This window comes from Trematosphaeria pertusa, assembly GCF_010094035.1.
Source record: "Trematosphaeria pertusa strain CBS 122368 unplaced genomic scaffold BU26scaffold_4, whole genome shotgun sequence".
In the NCBI taxonomy this organism is placed as follows: domain Eukaryota; kingdom Fungi; phylum Ascomycota; class Dothideomycetes; order Pleosporales; family Trematosphaeriaceae; genus Trematosphaeria; species Trematosphaeria pertusa.
In genome coordinates this window covers 1,778,348-1,796,910 of record NW_022987215.1, presented here as the reverse complement: position 1 = coordinate 1,796,910, position 18,563 = coordinate 1,778,348, and the positions used below count along the sequence as shown (strand labels likewise).

Here is an 18,563-nt window from a genome sequence, read left to right as displayed (position 1 = left end):
TTTGTTTCGTTTCGTTTCAAGTGCCGCTGGGAATCCTGGGTGGGCTGGCTAGCTGATGTACGCTCCCCCGCTTCCCGCAGGAGGATCCTTGGGACGGGCTGAGGGAAGGGTGGGTTTGGTTAGGATGGGAGGGGAGGGGAGGGGGACACGTGCTGGGTTGGGGATGAGGTGAGGTGAGGTGAGATGCTTGGTTTGGTATTGTGGGCTGGAGGACAGTGTAGGGGTCGGACGGTGTAGGGATGGGGTGAGGTGGGAGAGAAGAGCAGTTGAGGGGGAGTTGAGGGGAATGGTGGAGAGATGGTGTGTTTCATGAGGAGGGGAGATACTTACTAGACGCTAGGTGGCACTCACAGCGTGGAATTCTCCGGATCGAAAACGGCGTGCGCAACAGCTACCCTAGCGGCCTTCGCGGGTGCGTACAATGGACGAGCTAATGCTACGTACTTGTACGGCGAGCCCTTGGATGCGGAGAATTCCCTACCGCAACGCAAGGGGGTGGATGGGCAGGATGGATGGATGGATGGGATGACTGTGGGCATCGCATCGCGTCGCATCGCCTCCTTCCGTATCTATTACTGGCAAGCTGCTTATCGATACGCAGTGCAGTGCAGTGAACAGTAACCCTAACGCTAACGCTATGTTTCAATCCCCCAAAAGCGCTGTGGCTGCGCGGCCACCTCTGCATCTGAATTCGGACTTTGGGCTCTGCATTCTCTGCTCTGCATGCATACACGCGCATGTGCGGTGTGGTCAGTCTAATTCTGATATCAGCACCGCCGTCACCACGTTTCAGGCTCGCTTACACGAGGCCGGGCGTTCTACGGTGCATGGGTACCACGAGGGCTGCTGGGGGCGGATGCGGACGCTATACATACATATGCGGGTCAGCCGCAGTTGGCGGGTCGGTAAGTCGGTAGTTAGGTGGATGGATGGAGGTGGAACGAGGATGACACGAGATGCGTTGGGGCGGTGGTGGTTGCGGTACGCTACGGCGTATGTGAGATTTTGGCGCTGGATGGACTGGGCGGGCACGTGGTGGGCCTGTAGGATTGAGGTGTGGGGAAGGGAAGGGAAGGGAGGGTAGATATTAGTGCGGTAGTATCAATATTGCTGTACGTGCGGTGTTATGTGGTGGAGGATCGCGTTGGGACAGTCGTGCACAGCCTCATGTTCCATGACTTCATAGAAACCAACGAGCCAACAGACGGATAGATTGGATCGTCGTTGTTGGGGCGTTGGTCGATCAAACAAAGCAACAGTGATCGACTCTTACGTACGGTGGGCTCTACGTTTCAAAGTGGAGTTGGAGATGCAGAAGCAATGATTCATCACTACGGTAGTACATCAACATGTCTGTTCGCCGCGGGCGTCGATCAATCAGCATTAGCATCAGAGGATCTGTCTGAACGCATGTTCTCTCGACCTAGATTTTGCAAAACTCGTGTTTTATTACTGCCTAGCAAACATCCTACATATCTGCATTTATTGAAATCAGCGACGGTCGCTATTCGTCTAGCTAAATTTCTCTTCGAGACTTAAAGGAAAGAATTTATTGATTGATTTTTGGGGTGGATTTGTTTGGGTCGATTCGTGCATGGATCCGGGGGTGGGTTGACGCAGTGAACTCCCTCATGGAGAATACTGGCTACCAACATTAGTTCAGCCATTTCCCTTCGAAGAATGTCACATGTGTCGGCGAAGGTCGGTTCCGCGAGAGCGGGCATTGCTGTATGTAGTATATGCAGAGACAAATCCAACATAGATTAAAGACCGTCCTAGAAGATGTGCCAGGCCAGGAACCGTACGCAATCGCATCTCCACCGTGCAGCCGCTCTCCCTCAAAGACGCCGGACAGCATTAGATATAATTTAGCCTTCGCCAAATATCGCTCTTTGGATCCTCCAATCTCTCATTCCCGCCGTACAATCTCGAATAGAAGGCAAATATGCACCCAAAAGCGTCAGGGTATCCAACACAAAAGCCTCTTCACTTCGGTTCAATCTGCTCTCCCACCCCATCTGCACCCTCTTTCTCGCCCCGCAGCAGCCCGCTAGCCCTGAGCTGCTCGATGCGGTCGGCCCCCCTCCTCCGGCACCTCCCGTTGACGCTCTGCCAGAAGAAGCCGAAGACTACGGAGCAGACGAGCATGAAGCCTATTAGCAGTTAGCCCGCGGCCTTGCTAAAAGAAGAAAAGAGTGGGTGGATGGGTAGTACGAGAGAGTACATACCGAGGAAGCAGAACATGACGCCAATATCATGCCACGTCCATGGCTCATCCTTTCCTGCCATTTCTGCTCGAGTCTTGGTCCGCATCTCGAAGAATAGTCTTCTCGGTTGCTTGGGGATGCTCCTTGACTAATCTTGGGGCCTCGCGGTTCAAGAAATGCTAAGCCGCTCGAAATTCTTTGCGAAAGGCTTGTCGCGCGCTCAGAGGAGTTGTGTCAAGAGACTTGGTCGTTCTTGGGCGCCTTGGTGTGGAGTCGTGGTTCTTTAACGGGTTGGCTGGGCCAACGACGTTATAAGGCGTTCCGTTGTGGTGGGCTAAGCGGGGCTAACCCGATGAGGGAATGACGGGCCGGGAGGGCTTGGCGGAGAATGTCATGTGTCCTGGATGTCGGATCGCTATTCCAAGTCTAGCCGCTTTGTATCAGCGTAGAACTTGCGCTCAGTGAACAAGGAACCGGCGAGTTTTGGTGGTGACAGAGAAACCAATGCCCGTGCGGAATAGGACGTGAAGCAAAGGATTTCGGCACTTGGATTTGGCAGGCGAAAGGAATCGCTTGCCACATCTACGGTATGGAGGTGTTTTTCTTCATACCCAGATACGAGGAAATACTCCGCCGGTTCCTCATACTAGGGTGATGTGTGCCAATTTCCAACCTTCCCACTGCGCAAAGACCCACTCGCCAGTCTCTATCAGCGGCTCCTCCGGCTCTTTCCGGGGTTCGATGATTCCGATTTCCCACATTCCGACACGCTTCCAGGCATTTTGATCCGAACAGGGAGTCAAAGCTAGACCTTGGATGACACAGCGATGAGGCTCTACGCTGTCGTGCAGATGGTGCCAAAACAATACAATGCAGGCTAGTGTAACGCTGATAGAGTCTCCCTGCTTGCAGCCAACCATAGTGCCAGTTCCATCGTGCCAATACGTGGTGGACTGAATTTTTAAGGGAGCATTCGGGGAAAATCGAGTTGAATCCAATGCAAGCCCACCGCCATCCAACCGATCAAGGTGCGTGGTAAGGGTCATAGCTTCAAGCGTGAGGTGTAGCCCGGTAAAATCGTAGAAGCTGCTCGCAGGAATCTCGTTTTCTAGTTGCTTGTTCCACCCAAATGAGAGCAGTTTAGTCCATAGGAGAACGCTGGCGGCTGTGTCGTAAACGGTGGATACTCCGAGAGGAGTGTAAAAACGGGACGTGGGTATGGAAAACCATGACCAGCTGGGCGTTGCAGTTCCGGTCTGGGGTTCCAACTCATCGCGGTTTTCGGTCGCGGTCTGAGGCATGGTTGGAGAAGTGGGGCGCTCCGGTTTAATAGCCCAAAGAAGCAAAGGCTGTATGCCCTCCTTCCACATCCCAGCGAGATATGTGAGTCCATAGAGGTTGTTGACGGCTCGCGCAATCCCAGCGAACGCCATGATTCTGTCGCTCTCCTTGGTCAACTTTCTGCGTCGGTAGTTGTCGATCAATCTTTCCCATATCCGGAGAAATCCAATTTGCCCGCACCTGAGTGAACTTTTGGGAATTTTAGGAATTCTTCTCAGCGTTCCAATATGCCCATGATCTCGAACTAGAGCATGCTTAAGCCCCAGACCCTCCCCGTAAAGGCTGAATTCCCCGTGAAGTTCGTCGGAAAAGCCTGCGCAACATTCCCACATGAGGTTGCTATCCCCGTAGTACACAGTCCGTGGGGAAAGGACTTGTTCCTGAAAGGCCCAGGCCCGAGTGGACAAGGGCCAACAGGCATGGATTTCCGATTCACGTCTGGATGGTGGGCGACACGCATATATACCTGGCTCTGAACCCCCCATTTGTCGTAGGACACAGCGCGAGTATCCTCTCGGATCCTTCCGTGGCTTTGGTTCTGCATCCTCCGGCGGAAAAAGGTATGATATGTTGCAGACTGCATTACCATAGACTGCCGCCATTTTACTGGCTTCTTCTTCCCAGTCGGACTGCGAATCCTGAATGATACAGAGAGAATCGATCAAGATATATTGATAGCCGAGTGCGCGAGTAACGCGTATGGCTTCTCTGTAGATTATCGACATGTTTTTAATCGGGATGCCAGGGTCCTGGAACTCGGAAACATTTTCGTCAAGTAATCGGATTTGACGGGCCGGCTTGTCTCCCCACATGTGGCTCAGAGTAATGTAATCGCAACGGCTGGAGGAGCGAAAATCGCATCTCAACCTGACCTTGTCGTCACTAAGATCTAGGATCCTCTTCGGCCGTGTACCTTTGTCGGCGGTTGTTGCTTGGAATCTATGGCAATCGGGATGGTCGGACACGCAGGTTTGGATCCATTGCTTGATTGCACTAATGTTGTCCTTAGACTTTAGGGGCACATGAGCCCACTGCAAAGCCAGAAGGTCTAGTGCGGAAACGTAATCTTTGCCTAGCAGTTAGCGATGCTCTTTGCAAGTTAAAGGAATGGGGCATATTAGGGAACTACCCACCAGAAGGACCAAACGGACTGATTTTTATGGTGTCCACAGACTTCCAAGAGGTACATATTGGCGTCATTGCCATGTTGGGGTGGCGAAATCCAGAATTCATGCGGAGGATTATCTTTCGGTCGGCTTTGGCTTGCTCAAGATCATGTCTTCCGTGAACGTTGAAGCAGGCGCCTATCAATCGACACAAATGACAGAACTCAATTGTTTCGTAGAGTTGTGAGACCGTGCAGAATGTATAATAGTCATGGGAGGTTGAGTCACCCCATTTCGTAAAGTCGTATGTTCTTGCGAAGCGGCTGCAGTTTTCGCAAAGCTGGTGGAGCGGAACCGATCCTTCGGGGCATGTTGCTTCTTCCGCGTCCGTCGATCGCACAGTATCCTCCGCTTGACCTTCTCCCGACGACGCCTTTGTCGCTTCCGACATCGCTCGATTAGGCAGGAACGCAATGAAACACCGAAAAAGAGATCTCTGGTGAGAAGGTGTGAAGGAGATGATGATGATGCGAGGTTGAGAAGAAGCGAGATCGTGGTGAGAAGGTGTGTAGGACTTGATGATGCTACAAGGCTGAGAAGAAGCCCCTCAACACAAGAACCGCCGAGGAGTGCTGCCTATTCAACTTGTGGCGGCAGGTGCGCTTCGCCTCGTGTTACAGAGAGGCCACGATTTGATTGGAGGGCGGTTACTGAACCGACTCCTCAGAAGCGCAGCGAACGGAATTCGTATGATATAGGCGATGGAAGTAGGGGACACGAATTAGCTATAGAGGTCAGCCAGGATAACAGATGGGGATGCGCTAGGTGGGTGCGACCCATGAACGGGGGGAACCCGTGAAGGGGCGAGCCTCGAAGTCAATCACTCTAGAAGCCTATGACCTCAGGGACCTCCGACTTTGCGACTCTCCAACTTTCCGGTCCTTTTAACTGCCCAATTTTGCGCCGGATTACGTCCGTGCCCCATCAGCCTGCATCCTATCACCTTCCAGTCCCGTTCCGCCTGCATCCCATCTCGCTTCAGTTCGATAGAGAATCCACATCGTCGCGCCCGTTTCCACAGGGATTCCATCCCATCGAAATCGGGCCCAGTAACTCAACTCCCTACACAAAATCCCGCCATGATTGGCCGACCCTCACAGCACACGTCCTCAGAAAAGCAGCAAAATAACCTATTGGACTCAAACGCCCAAGATCGGGGTACAGAATGACAGTAAAAATCTAGCCACTGCTTCGAAGCGTAAAAGCATAAAGGTGCAGTTCCCGCTCAAATCTCTACCGGGTCTATCTAATAGATCCTACGCTTGCCTACACCATCTCTCGTTGACCCAAAGCAATACCTGCCTACCCACCCGCCCCAGCCTCGCCACCCTACAAACTAAGACCATGCCATCCCCCTTCTCCGCAGGCTCCACCCGCGACCTCATCACCAGCATCCTCAACCTGCTGGTGAACATCCTTATGCTCTAGCAAAACCAGAAAATGCCGGCCCTCGCAGTATGTCACACATATAGACAGAGCCCAACGCCCTTAACAGTCCACTAACGTCTTATATAGGGACGAAAGACCGGTCGAGGCGAAGATACGAAGCCGCCGCGTCCCTAGTGCGACCCGAACGCGCATGTGGAGCGAATGCATAGGGACCAGCATGAGACGAAATCGATGAAGGTGGTAGGCCACGCGCCAACACAGGGACTGAAGGGAAAAGAAGGAACAACATGGATAAGCGGCGGCAGGAGTGGCGCGAGCTGTTATCTCATTGGGACTTCGACCGCGTCATGATTGTGGACAGTCTCAGCGTTATCCAATGCATGATCAGATTGAAAGCAAACACTGCAAGCTTCAACTAAGTACCTCTTCCTCGCAACATTTCCATGTGAAACTGCACATGTCACTCGAGAACGGTGAAAAGAACTATATCACGACGAGAAATTGTCATAAACAAAAGCATTCACACTAGAAGAAATTATGTTCCCTTCGCTACTCTCCCTCGAGCCAACTATCGACTCAACAAACGAGTAGCAAAAGCACCACCACCCAGAGGTAGCGGGCGGCAACGTGGTGCACTCTAGCTTCCCTGTCCACACTCGTCGACCGTAGTGCATAACGTACTGACGAGCTCTAGCTTAATTGGAAGCGGAATTCAACAAAGTCATAGTGACTCCCATCTCCATGACTCACCCACATATCTGCATCCAACCCGAGGCTTCGGCGAATCAAAGACTCAAGCGTTGGCCCAAGGAAAGGGGAAGACCGCGGGGAGGAGGAGAGATGAGATAAACCCCCGGAACCCCACAAAGATGCACAAAGCCCCCAAGAACCCACAGAAGCCGATCGAAATCGACATCCACCAGAGGCCCACGATGAGTGAACACTTCGGCACGGACCTTCTTGCACACGGGTACGTCCTCCAACCCGCTCCATGCCCCGTCGAAGAAAGGTTGTTCACCAATCAAGCCGCGAGAGGCACTGGATAGAGTGTATTGCCCTTCATCGGTATCCCAGGTACTCGATGGGGCGACTGAGGAGGATCAAGCGGGTGAAGCATGCAAGCCCCGTTCAGGTCAACGGAATGAATGCTTGACGCCCACCACACCCATCGCGGTGATGCCACATCTCCGCCCTCCTGCTGAACACCGTTCAGCTGGCCTACCGAACTGTTACGTCCGGAGGCGGGATAGTCCAGCTGGAACCGTGGAGCGTTCATCGCACTACAGTCGGCCCTCAGGGCACGGCCTGACGTGCTCGCAACCACAAGCTGAACGCTGCGACAGTGGTCACATGTTCTAGCTCAACGGGTGCCGTGGTACCCGAGCTCTTCGCAACTGATGGCGATAATGTAGGGAGGCGTGGACAAATATCCAACGCGAACTGCAAGACGTGGGCGGCCCCTGTGACGTTGGGAGGTGAGCCACGGATGACTCTTCTCGACTACCATCTTAGTGCGCCGCGCCTTCTTGCCAATATGGGTATATAATACCACATACATGGGTGCCTCAGAGTAAAACATGCCAAGGACCTTTCGGCCTGTCAGAACCGCCCGGGGGTGGCTCAATATCTGCTGGCTTCTTTCCACCAAGTTCGGATTCCAAGACTGCCAGAAGCTCTTTGCTCACAGCAAAGAGGTCCAGCCTCTCAAGATCCTCTCCTAGTATCGGGGGTTGCCCCCTACTCTCCAGGTACACGACCTTGTTATGTTCTTGGGTCTTAGCCCATGACTTGCGGAGTCGATCACCATGCTCCACCGGCTTGAATCGGTCTGCGGGAGGCTTGGGTCGTAGCACCGCGTGCTTCTGCCTTGCGTTCTCACATCCGCGGGACCTTGACTGCTTTTCCGGTGGCTCTCTGCTTTCACTGCGAGACTCTCTCCAGAATGCGCTAGCTCTCCGCGGTGGGCCGTCTGCCGTTTGTCCGTTCGTGGAGGTGGTTTGTCGAACTCCGGACCTTGAAGGTTCTGTAGGCGTTCCATTGCTATGGATCCGCCTCGGGTTGTGGCTGCTGCACGACTTCCTCGGTTCTTCGCTTGCCAACCAAAAGGCCTACCAGCATCTAGCAATCCGCGCCCGCCTGAACGTGTGGTTCAGCTTTTCGTGAGTTCGCGGATTCTTTCCCTGAGAACGCTGGGCAGGGCTGGAGAACTTGGAAGGAGGTCGGCTTCCGCCAAATGGACGCAACTCCTTATCAGGATGTCACTGATGTTGTGAGCTCACTGGCTCAGGGTTTTGAGCATCTCGCTCAGGATTGTTACCGCATCGCTGGATGGGTAGGCATTTGCGGGACGTCTCTCGACTTTTGTAGGCTTTCGCCCAGTGTCACATGTTGTGCTCATGGGTTGTATCGCTCAGACTGGATCCTTCTGTAAGGCTTGCAGTCGAGACTTATGGTTGGAGACTTGGGCATGATGACCCTAGTTTGATGATTGTGGGTACACTGACCCGTATGGGTGGGTACGATACCTGAACCAATTCTTCCACGACATGCCGGAGCCTCCAAGGCTACAGAGCGTATGACTTGTGAAGAGAAAAGGTGCTTGGGGCGCGATGACCCGAAAGGGGGGTTCACATCCACCTCAACCGGAGGCCAACCCGGTGATGGATGCTCTGCCCAAGAGGGAGGTGTTGCGTCGGGGGTTTCGCGACATTGTCTCAGAAGCGAGAGGATTTCGTCCAAAGTGTGTGGGCAACGGACCCAGCGTTGCGTGATGAAAGAGGATGCCGGAGGGCGCGCCGATGGGGTCGATGTGTTGACACGCTCGTTCGCAAGTTTGCTTCAGGAGAGATCAAATAGGCGTGGAAAATATCGACGGGAAAGCATGATGAGAAGTGGGATGGGTGAACGAACGACGTTGGTCGGATGCCGTTGGAGGGTTTTGTAGTAGGTATAGGATAGAGGAGGTTGGGCAATGCAAATTTAAGGTCGAGGCGGTTGACGCGCTAGCGAAACTTTAGGTAAGCGAGTGGGCTTGGCGTTTCCGTCTGAGCTTTCGCGTCATTGAATCCGTTGTAAACGAACTGTTGCGAGCTTCCGAAAGGCTTCCCGCAAGCGGGCCCCTTCTCCCGAGGGCATACACCATGGTAGGTAGCAAATGAGCATGTGCTGAGGGTTCTCTCTGACGCAGTAATAGCCGCCCAAGCGCCGCGCAGCATCGACAAGAACAACGCTCATTGCCAAACGCCCTTCAAAACTTGCGAAAGAAAACGGCCTGACCGCCGACCAAGAAGCCGAGATACGGGAAGCGTTTAGCTTGTTTGCAGTACATCACCCGGATCATGAGGACTCGAAAGAGGGTGTTCTGAGGAGAGACGATGTACGCCGATGCTTAATGTACGACTACCATTTCTCCGTGCCACTTTCTACGAAGGGCAAGGACCATGCGGACTGGCGTTTGCTGACCAGGGCTCCAGATCTCTGAACCTCGGCCCTGACAAATCAGAAATCCCTTCCATTCTCTCAACCATAGACCCGCTAAACACCGGCTTCGTCGAGTTCGTCCCATTTCTATCCTATGCCGCCATAGCCCTACACTCCAAGGATGAAGACGAGGAACAAGATGACGAAGACGACGAATTCCACGCGGAGAGCAATATGGAAGAGGTCAGGGCAGCATACAAGTTATTCACTCATGGTGGACCGGGACCGATAACGCTCGCGCACCTGCGGAGAGTCGCAAAAGAGCTTCGAGAAGATTTGCCAGATGAGGTGCTCAAGGACATGATTCTGGAAGCCAACGGTGGCGTGAAGGGCAAGGGGAGAGACGTTGGTGGAGTGGGTCTGGAAGAGTTCGAGAGCGTGATGAAGAGAGCTGGATTGACATTTGGATGAGGTGTCTAGGGTGCTTTTACGAGCCATGTGTATATGTCCTGCATCTGAGCGTGGCGTTTCGGCGGGGCGTGTGTTTCTGGACAGAATGGGATGTGTTGGACCTAAACCGCATCTCTTATTTGGGCGGCTCGTACGCCTAGTGAGGAATCGAACCATTCGAAGGTATTTTGCAGTTAAGAGAGCAATAGCCCAGTGGAAAAGGTATCCTTCTAAGTGGAACACAATGGAAATACCTAGTCAATCATATCTTCCATGTGTATTAGGACGTTCTGCGCGCTGGAGAAAGATGCGTGAAACCGGAATCGGCCCTGAGGCAAGAAATTCCGCAAAGTCCAAAGATGAGTGATGGGAAAGTAGTAGAAAGGGATGCCAAAGATAGAGAGGCGATATCGAAAACCCCCGCGCCAATCACATCAGCCTCCGTCATGGCTCAGCTTCGAGCGGATGCGCCTCTGCCAAGATTTCAGGGCAGGGCCAGGAAAAGAACACGACGCAGTGCAACAAAGGGGGGGCAATCACCATTCTGCACAACGCCATTCTGGCACCAATTCGAGCAGCTCTCACTCCCTTGAAGGTACGACCCACGTATCCCTTTCTGAATCCACAAATCCCCTGCCGCCATTTCTACGCGGCCGCCGCATTCGTATCGCCATCGTAATTCCAGCTAACAACCACCCCAAGCCCCGAGCAACGCGAACTAAGCCTCCCATGTCCTCGAAAACGTACTAAGGCGAACCCTCCCACCCCCATATGTCAAGCGGCGTCGACGTCCGACGACCCGGCATTTGGTCTTACTTCAGTTTCTCTGGCCCGCGCCGACGCACCTCCGTCTCCCTGCCGCGCAGCATCAACGACCCTGCCCACGACCCCTTCGAGAAACCGGATCGGCACTCGCGGCATCGCTCCAATCCGGCGAACGGCTTCATGAGTGATTTCAAAGGCACAGCGATGAATGGAGGGCAGCGGGCACGCTACCTCAAGACAGGAGGGATAATTGCGTTTATACTACTGGTGCTGTACTTTGTTGCGCCGAGGGATGGATTGTCGAGGGCAGGAGGTGCGTTTGGATGTTCGACATTAGGGGACGGCATGCTGACATTGGATTGCAGAAAGCTTCCATAAGGGCAATGACGGCCAGTCCGCGGCGCCAGGCGTACAAGCGAAGTGCACAAAGTCTATCTCCAAGGACAAACCGCTCGTCCAGTACGCTCTCATGATCGACGCCGGCAGCACAGGCTCCCGCATCCACGTCTACAAGTTCAACAACTGCGGGCCGACACCCGAACTCGAGGAGGAACACTTCGAGCAAACGGCGAAGAAGGAGGGCGGATCAGGGCTCTCGTCGTACAAGGGCGATGCTGAGGGCGCTGCGAAGAGCTTAGATCCATTGATGAAGGTGGCTGTCGAGAAAGTCCCCAAGTCCTACCAGGCATGCACACCCGTTGCCGTAAAAGCCACCGCAGGTCTCCGCAAGCTCGGCGACGAGATGAGCAACAGAATCCTCCAGGCTGTCCGTCACCGCCTTGAGGCCCAATACCCCTTCCCCGTCGTCTCCGAAGAACAGGGCGGCGTGGAAGTTATGCCGGGCGAGCAAGAGGGTGTCTACGCCTGGATCACGGCCAACTACCTCCTGGGCAAGATCGGCGGCCCGGACAAGACACCCACAGCCGCTGTCCTCGATCTCGGCGGCGGCTCAACCCAGATCGTCTTCCAGCCCACCTTCCCCGAAACCGCTAGCGGCGGCCTCCCCAACAAACTCGCAGACGGCGACCACAAGTACGAGCTCAGCTTCGGCGGCCGCGACTTCACCCTCTACCAGCACTCGTACCTAGGCTACGGGCTCATGGAAGCGCGCAACAACCTGCACAGCGCCGTCCTCGACTCCGTCTATCAGGAGAACAAATCCAACGAGAACCGCGACTGGCTCCAGGAGCCTATTGTGAACCCCTGCATCGCGCCCAAGATGAGCCGCGAAGTCGAAGTCCACCTCCCGCAGGACCATGCGCTCGGGACCCCCGTCACGGTCAACATGACCGGCCCGGCCGAAGCCTCGCCCTCCACCTGCCGCGGCATCGCGGAGAAAACGCTCGAAAAGGACGCAGAGTGCAAGCTCGCGCCCTGCGCCTTCCGCGGCGTGCACCAGCCCTCGTTCGAGAAGACGTTCGCGCGCGAGGACGTCTACCTCTTCAGTTACTTCTACGACCGCACGCGCCCGCTCGGCATGCCCGAGTCCTTCTCCCTCTCCGAGCTCAAGGAGCTCGCCAACCGCGTGTGCCACGGCGAGGAGCACTGGGATGTGTTCCACAGCGTCGAGGGCGCGCTGGAGGAGCTCAAGGGCCGGCCGGAGTGGTGCTTGGATTTGAACTTCCAGCTTGCGCTGCTGCATACGGGGTATGAGATGCCGATTGATCGGGAGGTCAAGATCGCGAAGAAGATTAAGGGGAATGAGCTGGGGTGGTGTTTGGGCGCTAGGTATGTTCCTCCCCTGTTCTGTTTTCGATAAAGATGGTGCTAACGTCGACGCAGTCTTCCGCTCCTCGAGAAGGGCTCGGGCTGGCAGTGCAAGATCAAGGAGGTGCACTAGCCGCCCCTCCTCCATCTCCTCCTACACTGTAGCATTTCATCCGTTACTCTCCTGAGAGCACGTTTCGACTTTTCTCAGCAAAACCCCTTTACAACGACATTTAATCATGCATCCATAGGCGTTGACTAGGTTCTTTTCTGCGGGCCTTCTTTTTTTTTCTCATTAGAGATGATTTGGTTTGAGTTCGACAGCATCGAGCTTTGAATGTATCGAGCATTGATTGGTATGTGGACCGGGGGGGTTCATGATGTCGGGCCTGTGTCTGGGCTGTTTATTGGGCATGGAAGGGAATGGAAGAGAAGAGGAGAGAAAGGGAGGGAAGGAGATGCGGTGTTCTTGTGTAGATGCGGAAATGGAATAGAATACCCCCTGCTTTGGTCGACGTTAGTCCGTGGTGTTTCTGTGATTGCTATATCGACATGTGCGGACGAATCGAATCGAATCGAAAGATCGACGTGCTGGGAACTTGCGGTAAGGCTGAGACCGATTCATGCTCTGACGACATACTACCGCGGACACATTGTAGGCCCTAAGGCCCCTTCACGGGCGCGCGGCCGGCAAATTTCGGCAATGTATAGTGACCTGAAGGTCTCCAGGCTCGGCGACACGGTAACGGTTCATTCAAGCTAACTACAGTGCCTTGAGATAAGGTGAGGAACGTGGCTTTAGACGTGCGTAGGGTAAAGGTAGAGCAACGAAAATGCAGAGCAAGGCATGGAGGAGGGGCCCCAGGAATATATTGCTACAGGCATAGAGCTACACTAAGTAAAGACTGAGTAAGCGTCCCGGCTGCGGTAGTGTAGTCCACGACCACGTGAAAACCATGGCATCACCAACCAGACGGTAGGATGTATGGATTGTGGATTGGGGTTGGCAGTGCGAGGAATCCTCCTTAGAAAACAACTCAAACTCCGCGACTGGCCGAACGATAAGTGCATAATGTTTCTTCCGGGGGCCAAATTGATGTGAGAACGAATACAAAATAAGGAGTAGGTCTCCCTCTTCCAAGGCCGCGGTACCGAAGCCAAAGAATCTCGGTCTCTCGCGTACATACTTATCCACCCAACCCGCAGCAAAGAAACATCGGTGTTCCATAGCCTTCCTCAGCCGTGATAGAAGGGCAGACTGAAAATCCAAAGGGCTAGTATGCGCTACAGTGTGTGGATTCCATAGGTGCCCAAGGTCTCTAGATAGTGCTGTGTCGTAGACTCCGTTACCTGTCCACATGCACTTAAGCATGTCGAGAAATTGTTCTCGTGTATCGCAGTAGGTTCCCGCATGTAAAAATGCTGACTTATAAAGTTCTATGACAGAACGAAGGAATCCATGCAGGGAAGTCCATGGTCCCATGCCCCATTTGGTACATATGCGGCCAAAGTTGTCCTGAAGGCTATCAACTCCGGGAGGCATCCAGTCCACCAACACTTTTAATTCGATCATGTTCTCTGAGACGCGACCGCCGAAATCCAACTTCCCGGAAGTCTCCTCGAGGGTGCTGTAGAGAGAACAACGCCATAGAAGGTCCGTTTGAAGACCGCTGTGGTATATAGGCTGTTGTCGCCAGTCAGGCACCCATGATGGCCAATCTTCAGTTTTATTGAAGCTCTGGCGCGCTAGAAGGGCAATTAAGATGGAATTTGCCATACCGGCTTTTATGCAGGCACGAGCAAAGGTGCGGTAGGTTTCAAGAACATCCAATGAATAGTCGACATCCATGAGTACGACATCTTGTCGGTGGAATGTATCCGCCAATGCCAAAGGTGCGATGTTTGTTGCCATGCTGTACAGCGCGTAAATCCGGTCACGATCGTCAGAGCAGTCGTAGAGCCATGAATTGTTGACCATCTCCAAGATTTCCGCCGTACTAGTTTCGGTGCTAACGTGTTCAGCCATGGAATGAAGTTTCCATAGCTTCGCTAACTTCACAATGGCAGACAGTGAGTTGCTTGATAGTGCTCCCCAGAGACCGTCGCTCTTACATCTTTCTATGGCGGCAAGGAATCTTGACAGTGACATTTCAGACGCACCGCATATCAGGGTCAAGTCGTTGTTAAAGACGCATTCTTGAATTATCCAGAGGCGATTGAACCATGGCATGCTTAGGAATTGGCCAATAGCATGTGCGTTGGACTCGTCCTCCATTTCGAGTGTGTTTTCAGCGTTCTTTGCGAGGTGAAGCTGAGATTGAATCATCCGACTCGGCCGCCGTGACAAGCGATCCATCAGGCGCATACCTCTCTCGTTTTCCCCTCCGCCTGGGCCGAGCCAAGCGAGGACTCTTCTTGCGCCTCTGAAGATGCGGGCCATCAGGGGAATCTGCGTCCCTTTCTCTTTGTTGTCGCTTTGATTTATGCACACAGCATCTGCCCATAGCCATCTCTTGTCCAGCTTATGCCGGAACCTTCTCAGCGCTCGATCAAGATTTTCTGTCACGAAAACCTGCCAGCCATCGTCGTTGTAGAGCGGGAAGATGAGCTTTGGTTCTCCCCAAGTGTACGATATAGCGTCATATTCTCCCTGTAGCGCCTCGAGATCGGCCTGTTGGAAAGAGAAGCAGAGAGGCGCATCGTGGCCGAGCGAGGGCTCTAGAACAAGGATCCTGATGTGTTCGGGGCTGTTGAGCGGCACGTATCGGTGAATCATGGCTTGATTAGGTGCCATTTCGGAAAGCAGGCTACTACATATCGGCACGGAAGAGTGGAAAGTTATAGTGTCTCCAGATGTAACCTTCGGAGTTCGAACGGTTATCCACAAGGCTGAGTTGGCGGGGAAGATAGGCAGCTGAACTGGGCATGCATACATGAAATAGGCTTAGCGCAGGCAGCTACGCCTCGCCCCACCCTGAAGGTCAGGTTTCGGGAGTCCTTGGTAGAAGTAGATTAGTGCCTGACGCAAAGAAGAAGAGATGGGATCCAAGCTCAACCACGAGCCATCTTCTAACCCATCGAGCAAAACGCCGGCTTACTATCGATATCGACAGCTGTCGCCATTCCTTCCGCGTCTGGCCTGTTTCAGGGTGAACTTTGGCAAGAGTGTGTATGTGCTGTATGCGAGCGAGGCAGAGAGAGTGAGTGTTGGTGTGATGTGGTGTGGTCGACCAAACTCAACGAAAGTTGTGGCGGCAATGACGTCCTGTCGGATTACGTTAGCGCTGAAGGAAGGAACGGCACTGGGGTCTGTACTGTGATTTCGAAAGCAAATCTAGGGGGTATCTCATTACTAAAAGGACCAAGCAGCAAGCTCCTATATATCCAACAGCGCAGGCAACACTTTTTAATCAGAGCAACGCATCAGAACGACCCAATCTGGCCCTTGGTGTAAATGGTCTGCCTCTTCTTCATGTGATGCTTGTGCTTGCCATGTTTGCCATGCTTCCCCTCCTCATTGCGCAGGCCCATGGCAATCGCCATCCCACTGTGCACCCCGTTCTTATTAGCCCTAATACGCTCTGATCCGACTCTCTTCCTCTTAGCCTCCTTGCGAGTCCGCTGCTCCCTCGTTTTCTTCACCTTTCTCATGATCCTCTCGCTCATCAGAACAAGCATCGTGACTACCATGACGGGCACCGCGATGACCCAGAAGAAGGCGTCCGAGTGTTCCTGGACGCCCGTGAAGCGCTCGAAGTTTTGCCCAAAATAGCCGACGAGGAAGGTTAAGGGTAGGAAGAAGATGGTGACGGCGGTGAGGATCTTCATGGATTCGTTTTGGTAGGCGCCCGTCATGTTGAAGATGAGGTCGATGAGGTTGTCGGCTGCACGGCGCATTTGGTCAAGAGAAGCAGTGATCATCAGGCAGTGATCCTCAACGTCGCCGAGGTACGTGTGCGTAAGCGGCGAGATAGCGACGGACGAGATCGACTTCCGTGACTGGAGGTTGGTGAAACTGGGCGTTGTCACTGGGTCGGTTTTGTGGTCGCGGAGGGAGTTGATGAGAGAGATGATAGGTTGAATAGTATTTCTCAGAACCGATAATTCGGAAGAAAGAATGTATAGTTGCTGGGAGTGGTGAATCTCGGGAGCCTGTAGAACATCGAGCTCCAGTTCGCCCATGGCGTCTTCGTAGGCTGCTACGACAGGCATGGCCAAGTCGACTATGGCGTCAATGATGGCTTGGACGATCATGCTGCCATCACCGCTCCTGCGAATCATGGTGTCCTTAGTATTCAGACGCTTGATGATAGGCCCTTCGATCTCGCGCGCGGAGCGCTGAAAGAAGGAAACCACGGTGTTGTCAGCGAAAATGAAGATGGACACTTGCTCAGCGCTGACGTAAACGTCCTTGCCCTTCGCTTTCAGCAGCTTCAGCGCCGAGTGCAGCTCCATGTAAAGGGTCCTGTCCTCGTTCGGACCGCCACGATATCTATGCAGTGAGGGATGCTCCTCTGCACGTTGACCTATAGTCCGGTTGTGCGAGGCAACGGCGCCGTTGATGTTGTAGTCCTTCTCTTCTTTGCCCCAAGACTTCTCGACATCCTTGGGGTCGCTCTCATCCGATTTCGAGCTGAAGGCATTCGTCATGCGGCCAAGGGACTTCTTCTGCTTCTTTTGGGGGCTTGGCTTCCTTGGCTCGTCGTCGGAATCGGAACCGCTGTCTGAATCATCTTCCGGTTTACGAACAAGTTTTGAAAGCGTCAACAGCACTGATCCCAGTTAGCGAAGGCATGCGGACGCATTGATTTAATATATCAACGACGGGAAGTCGTTTGCCGCGAGTGTTTTTAATGCAGCGGACCGGGAACGCGCCGCGTTGGAGAGGCGCTACCGGAAGTGGAAAGCCGGCGTTGGTAGGTCCGCCTAACCCATCAACACCGCGATGATGTAGACTTCTAGCAAATATTCCTCAACAAGCCAATAATCTCAACAAGATCGAATTTAACACTTACGGAAAGCTTGATCAGAATACCAGTCAACTTTTGTGCGACCCCCCTCGTTCATCAAATCCTCAACTGCTAGAGGGTGGAGATGCTTGTACTCTTGTAGAATTGTGATGACATCGGTGCTCCAACCGTTCACATTGATCCATCGACATGCTACCCACGGGTCCTTGGGTCTGCGAAGGAACTCTTCCAAATTGTCGTTGTTCAAATCTTGACATTGCACATCCTCCTCGGAAAAGTCGACCACGGTGACCTCGCAACGCTCATGGAGATGTTTATAGCGGGCAATCTCCTCCTCCTTCTTGGTGTTTACGCCGGGCTCAGCGCCCGGCTCCTCCCAATCCGGCACTGTCGGCGATTGATAGTTTCGAATGGTGTTGGAACGCGTCGGCCGTCGTCGCAGACCGGATTCGATGGAGAAGCGGGAGGGAGACAGGAGGCTGTTGCCGTCCGCGCGGGCTGCTGTAGCTGAGACGGAGCTGGCGGAGCGACCGCGACTCTGGTTCTGGCCCGCCATCTGCGTGTCGACAGCCAAGCCAGGAGGTGCTGATGATGGGCTACCGACGCCCTGAGGGATGTGCGCATCTTGGGGAGAGTTGGGCGATGCGAAGTCGTGCACCTTGGGGCTGTTCGGCGAGGCCATTGTTGCTGTGGTGTTCCGTGACAGATGGCGCCTGCAGAGTTGTTATATGGCAGTTGCGATGACGCTGCAGGAAAAAGCAAGGCGCGAAGCCATTGGGTCGATCCCGAAGTCACCGCCGGCGTGAAATGTTGGCTGCTGGTGATGCGATATGCAGGCAATTGGGGTGTCGACGGTAGAGTTCAGCTGCACCGTGGACCGAAAACGCAGGCCAAAGACTTCAGCCCGGGCGCGCCATCAGCAGCGCGCTAGCTCTGCGCTGCACCGCATTCAGACTACTGATGGAATACTGAGCTATGGATGAGAATACTGATGCGACTACTGATGAAATTCTGATGAGGATGCTGACGGCCATTCCGTGATACGATACTGTGATAGACCGCTCTCCCGAAAACTCGGACTTCGAGTACTTGCGCCTACAGGATTATTATTAATGAGGCAGACTCGAGCTCCGGACGCGGACAGCCCT

The 18,563-nt window shown here is 53.8% G+C and overlaps 6 protein-coding genes across 6 annotated transcripts; 2 read left to right on the top strand and 4 right to left on the bottom strand.

Moving 5' to 3' along the window:
- Positions 1-1,725: 1,725 nt before the first annotated feature.
- On the bottom strand, positions 1,726-2,580 carry BU26DRAFT_516982 (uncharacterized protein). Its single transcript, XM_033828459.1, has 2 exons — positions 2,229-2,580; positions 1,726-2,153 (listed from the first exon to the last, which is right to left on the bottom strand). The coding sequence occupies exons 1-2, from the start codon at positions 2,287-2,289 to the stop codon at positions 1,987-1,989; spliced, it is 228 nt and encodes a 75-aa protein (XP_033687322.1). The 5' UTR covers positions 2,290-2,580; the 3' UTR covers positions 1,726-1,986.
- Positions 2,581-2,848: 268 nt separating this feature from the next.
- On the bottom strand, positions 2,849-4,754 carry BU26DRAFT_602729 (HET-domain-containing protein; the record flags this gene model as incomplete). Its single annotated transcript, XM_033835374.1, has 2 exons — positions 2,849-4,614; positions 4,682-4,754. 2 exons carry the CDS (start codon positions 4,752-4,754, stop codon positions 2,849-2,851), a joined length of 1,839 nt encoding a protein of 612 aa, XP_033687321.1.
- A 4,431-nt stretch (positions 4,755-9,185) lies between these two features.
- Positions 9,186-10,245, top strand: BU26DRAFT_452562 (EF-hand superfamily Ca2+-modulated protein). Its single transcript, XM_033824803.1, has 3 exons — positions 9,186-9,246; positions 9,297-9,496; positions 9,577-10,245. Exons 1-3 carry the CDS (start codon positions 9,244-9,246, stop codon positions 9,992-9,994), a joined length of 621 nt encoding a protein of 206 aa, XP_033687320.1. The 5' UTR covers positions 9,186-9,243; the 3' UTR covers positions 9,995-10,245.
- A 224-nt stretch (positions 10,246-10,469) lies between these two features.
- BU26DRAFT_479938 (uncharacterized protein) lies at positions 10,470-12,865 on the top strand. The gene is made up of 4 exons (XM_033825682.1): positions 10,470-10,568; positions 10,676-11,051; positions 11,104-12,466; positions 12,521-12,865. The coding sequence occupies exons 2-4, from the start codon at positions 10,745-10,747 to the stop codon at positions 12,576-12,578; spliced, it is 1,728 nt and encodes a 575-aa protein (XP_033687319.1). The 5' UTR covers positions 10,470-10,568; positions 10,676-10,744; the 3' UTR covers positions 12,579-12,865.
- A 1,378-nt stretch (positions 12,866-14,243) lies between these two features.
- On the bottom strand, positions 14,244-15,221 carry BU26DRAFT_422581 (HET-domain-containing protein; the record flags this gene model as incomplete). The annotated part of the gene is made up of 1 exon (XM_033823467.1): positions 14,244-15,221. A coding segment is annotated over one exon (978 nt), but the record flags the coding sequence as incomplete, so codon positions are not given.
- Positions 15,222-15,868: 647 nt separating this feature from the next.
- On the bottom strand, positions 15,869-18,508 carry BU26DRAFT_479932 (uncharacterized protein; the record flags this gene model as incomplete). The annotated part of the gene is made up of 3 exons (XM_033825681.1): positions 17,461-18,508; positions 16,001-17,217; positions 15,869-15,958 (listed from the first exon to the last, which is right to left on the bottom strand). Exons 1-3 carry the CDS (start codon positions 18,095-18,097, stop codon positions 15,869-15,871), a joined length of 1,944 nt encoding a protein of 647 aa, XP_033687317.1. The 5' UTR covers positions 18,098-18,508.
- Between the last annotated feature and the right edge of the window lie 55 nt (positions 18,509-18,563).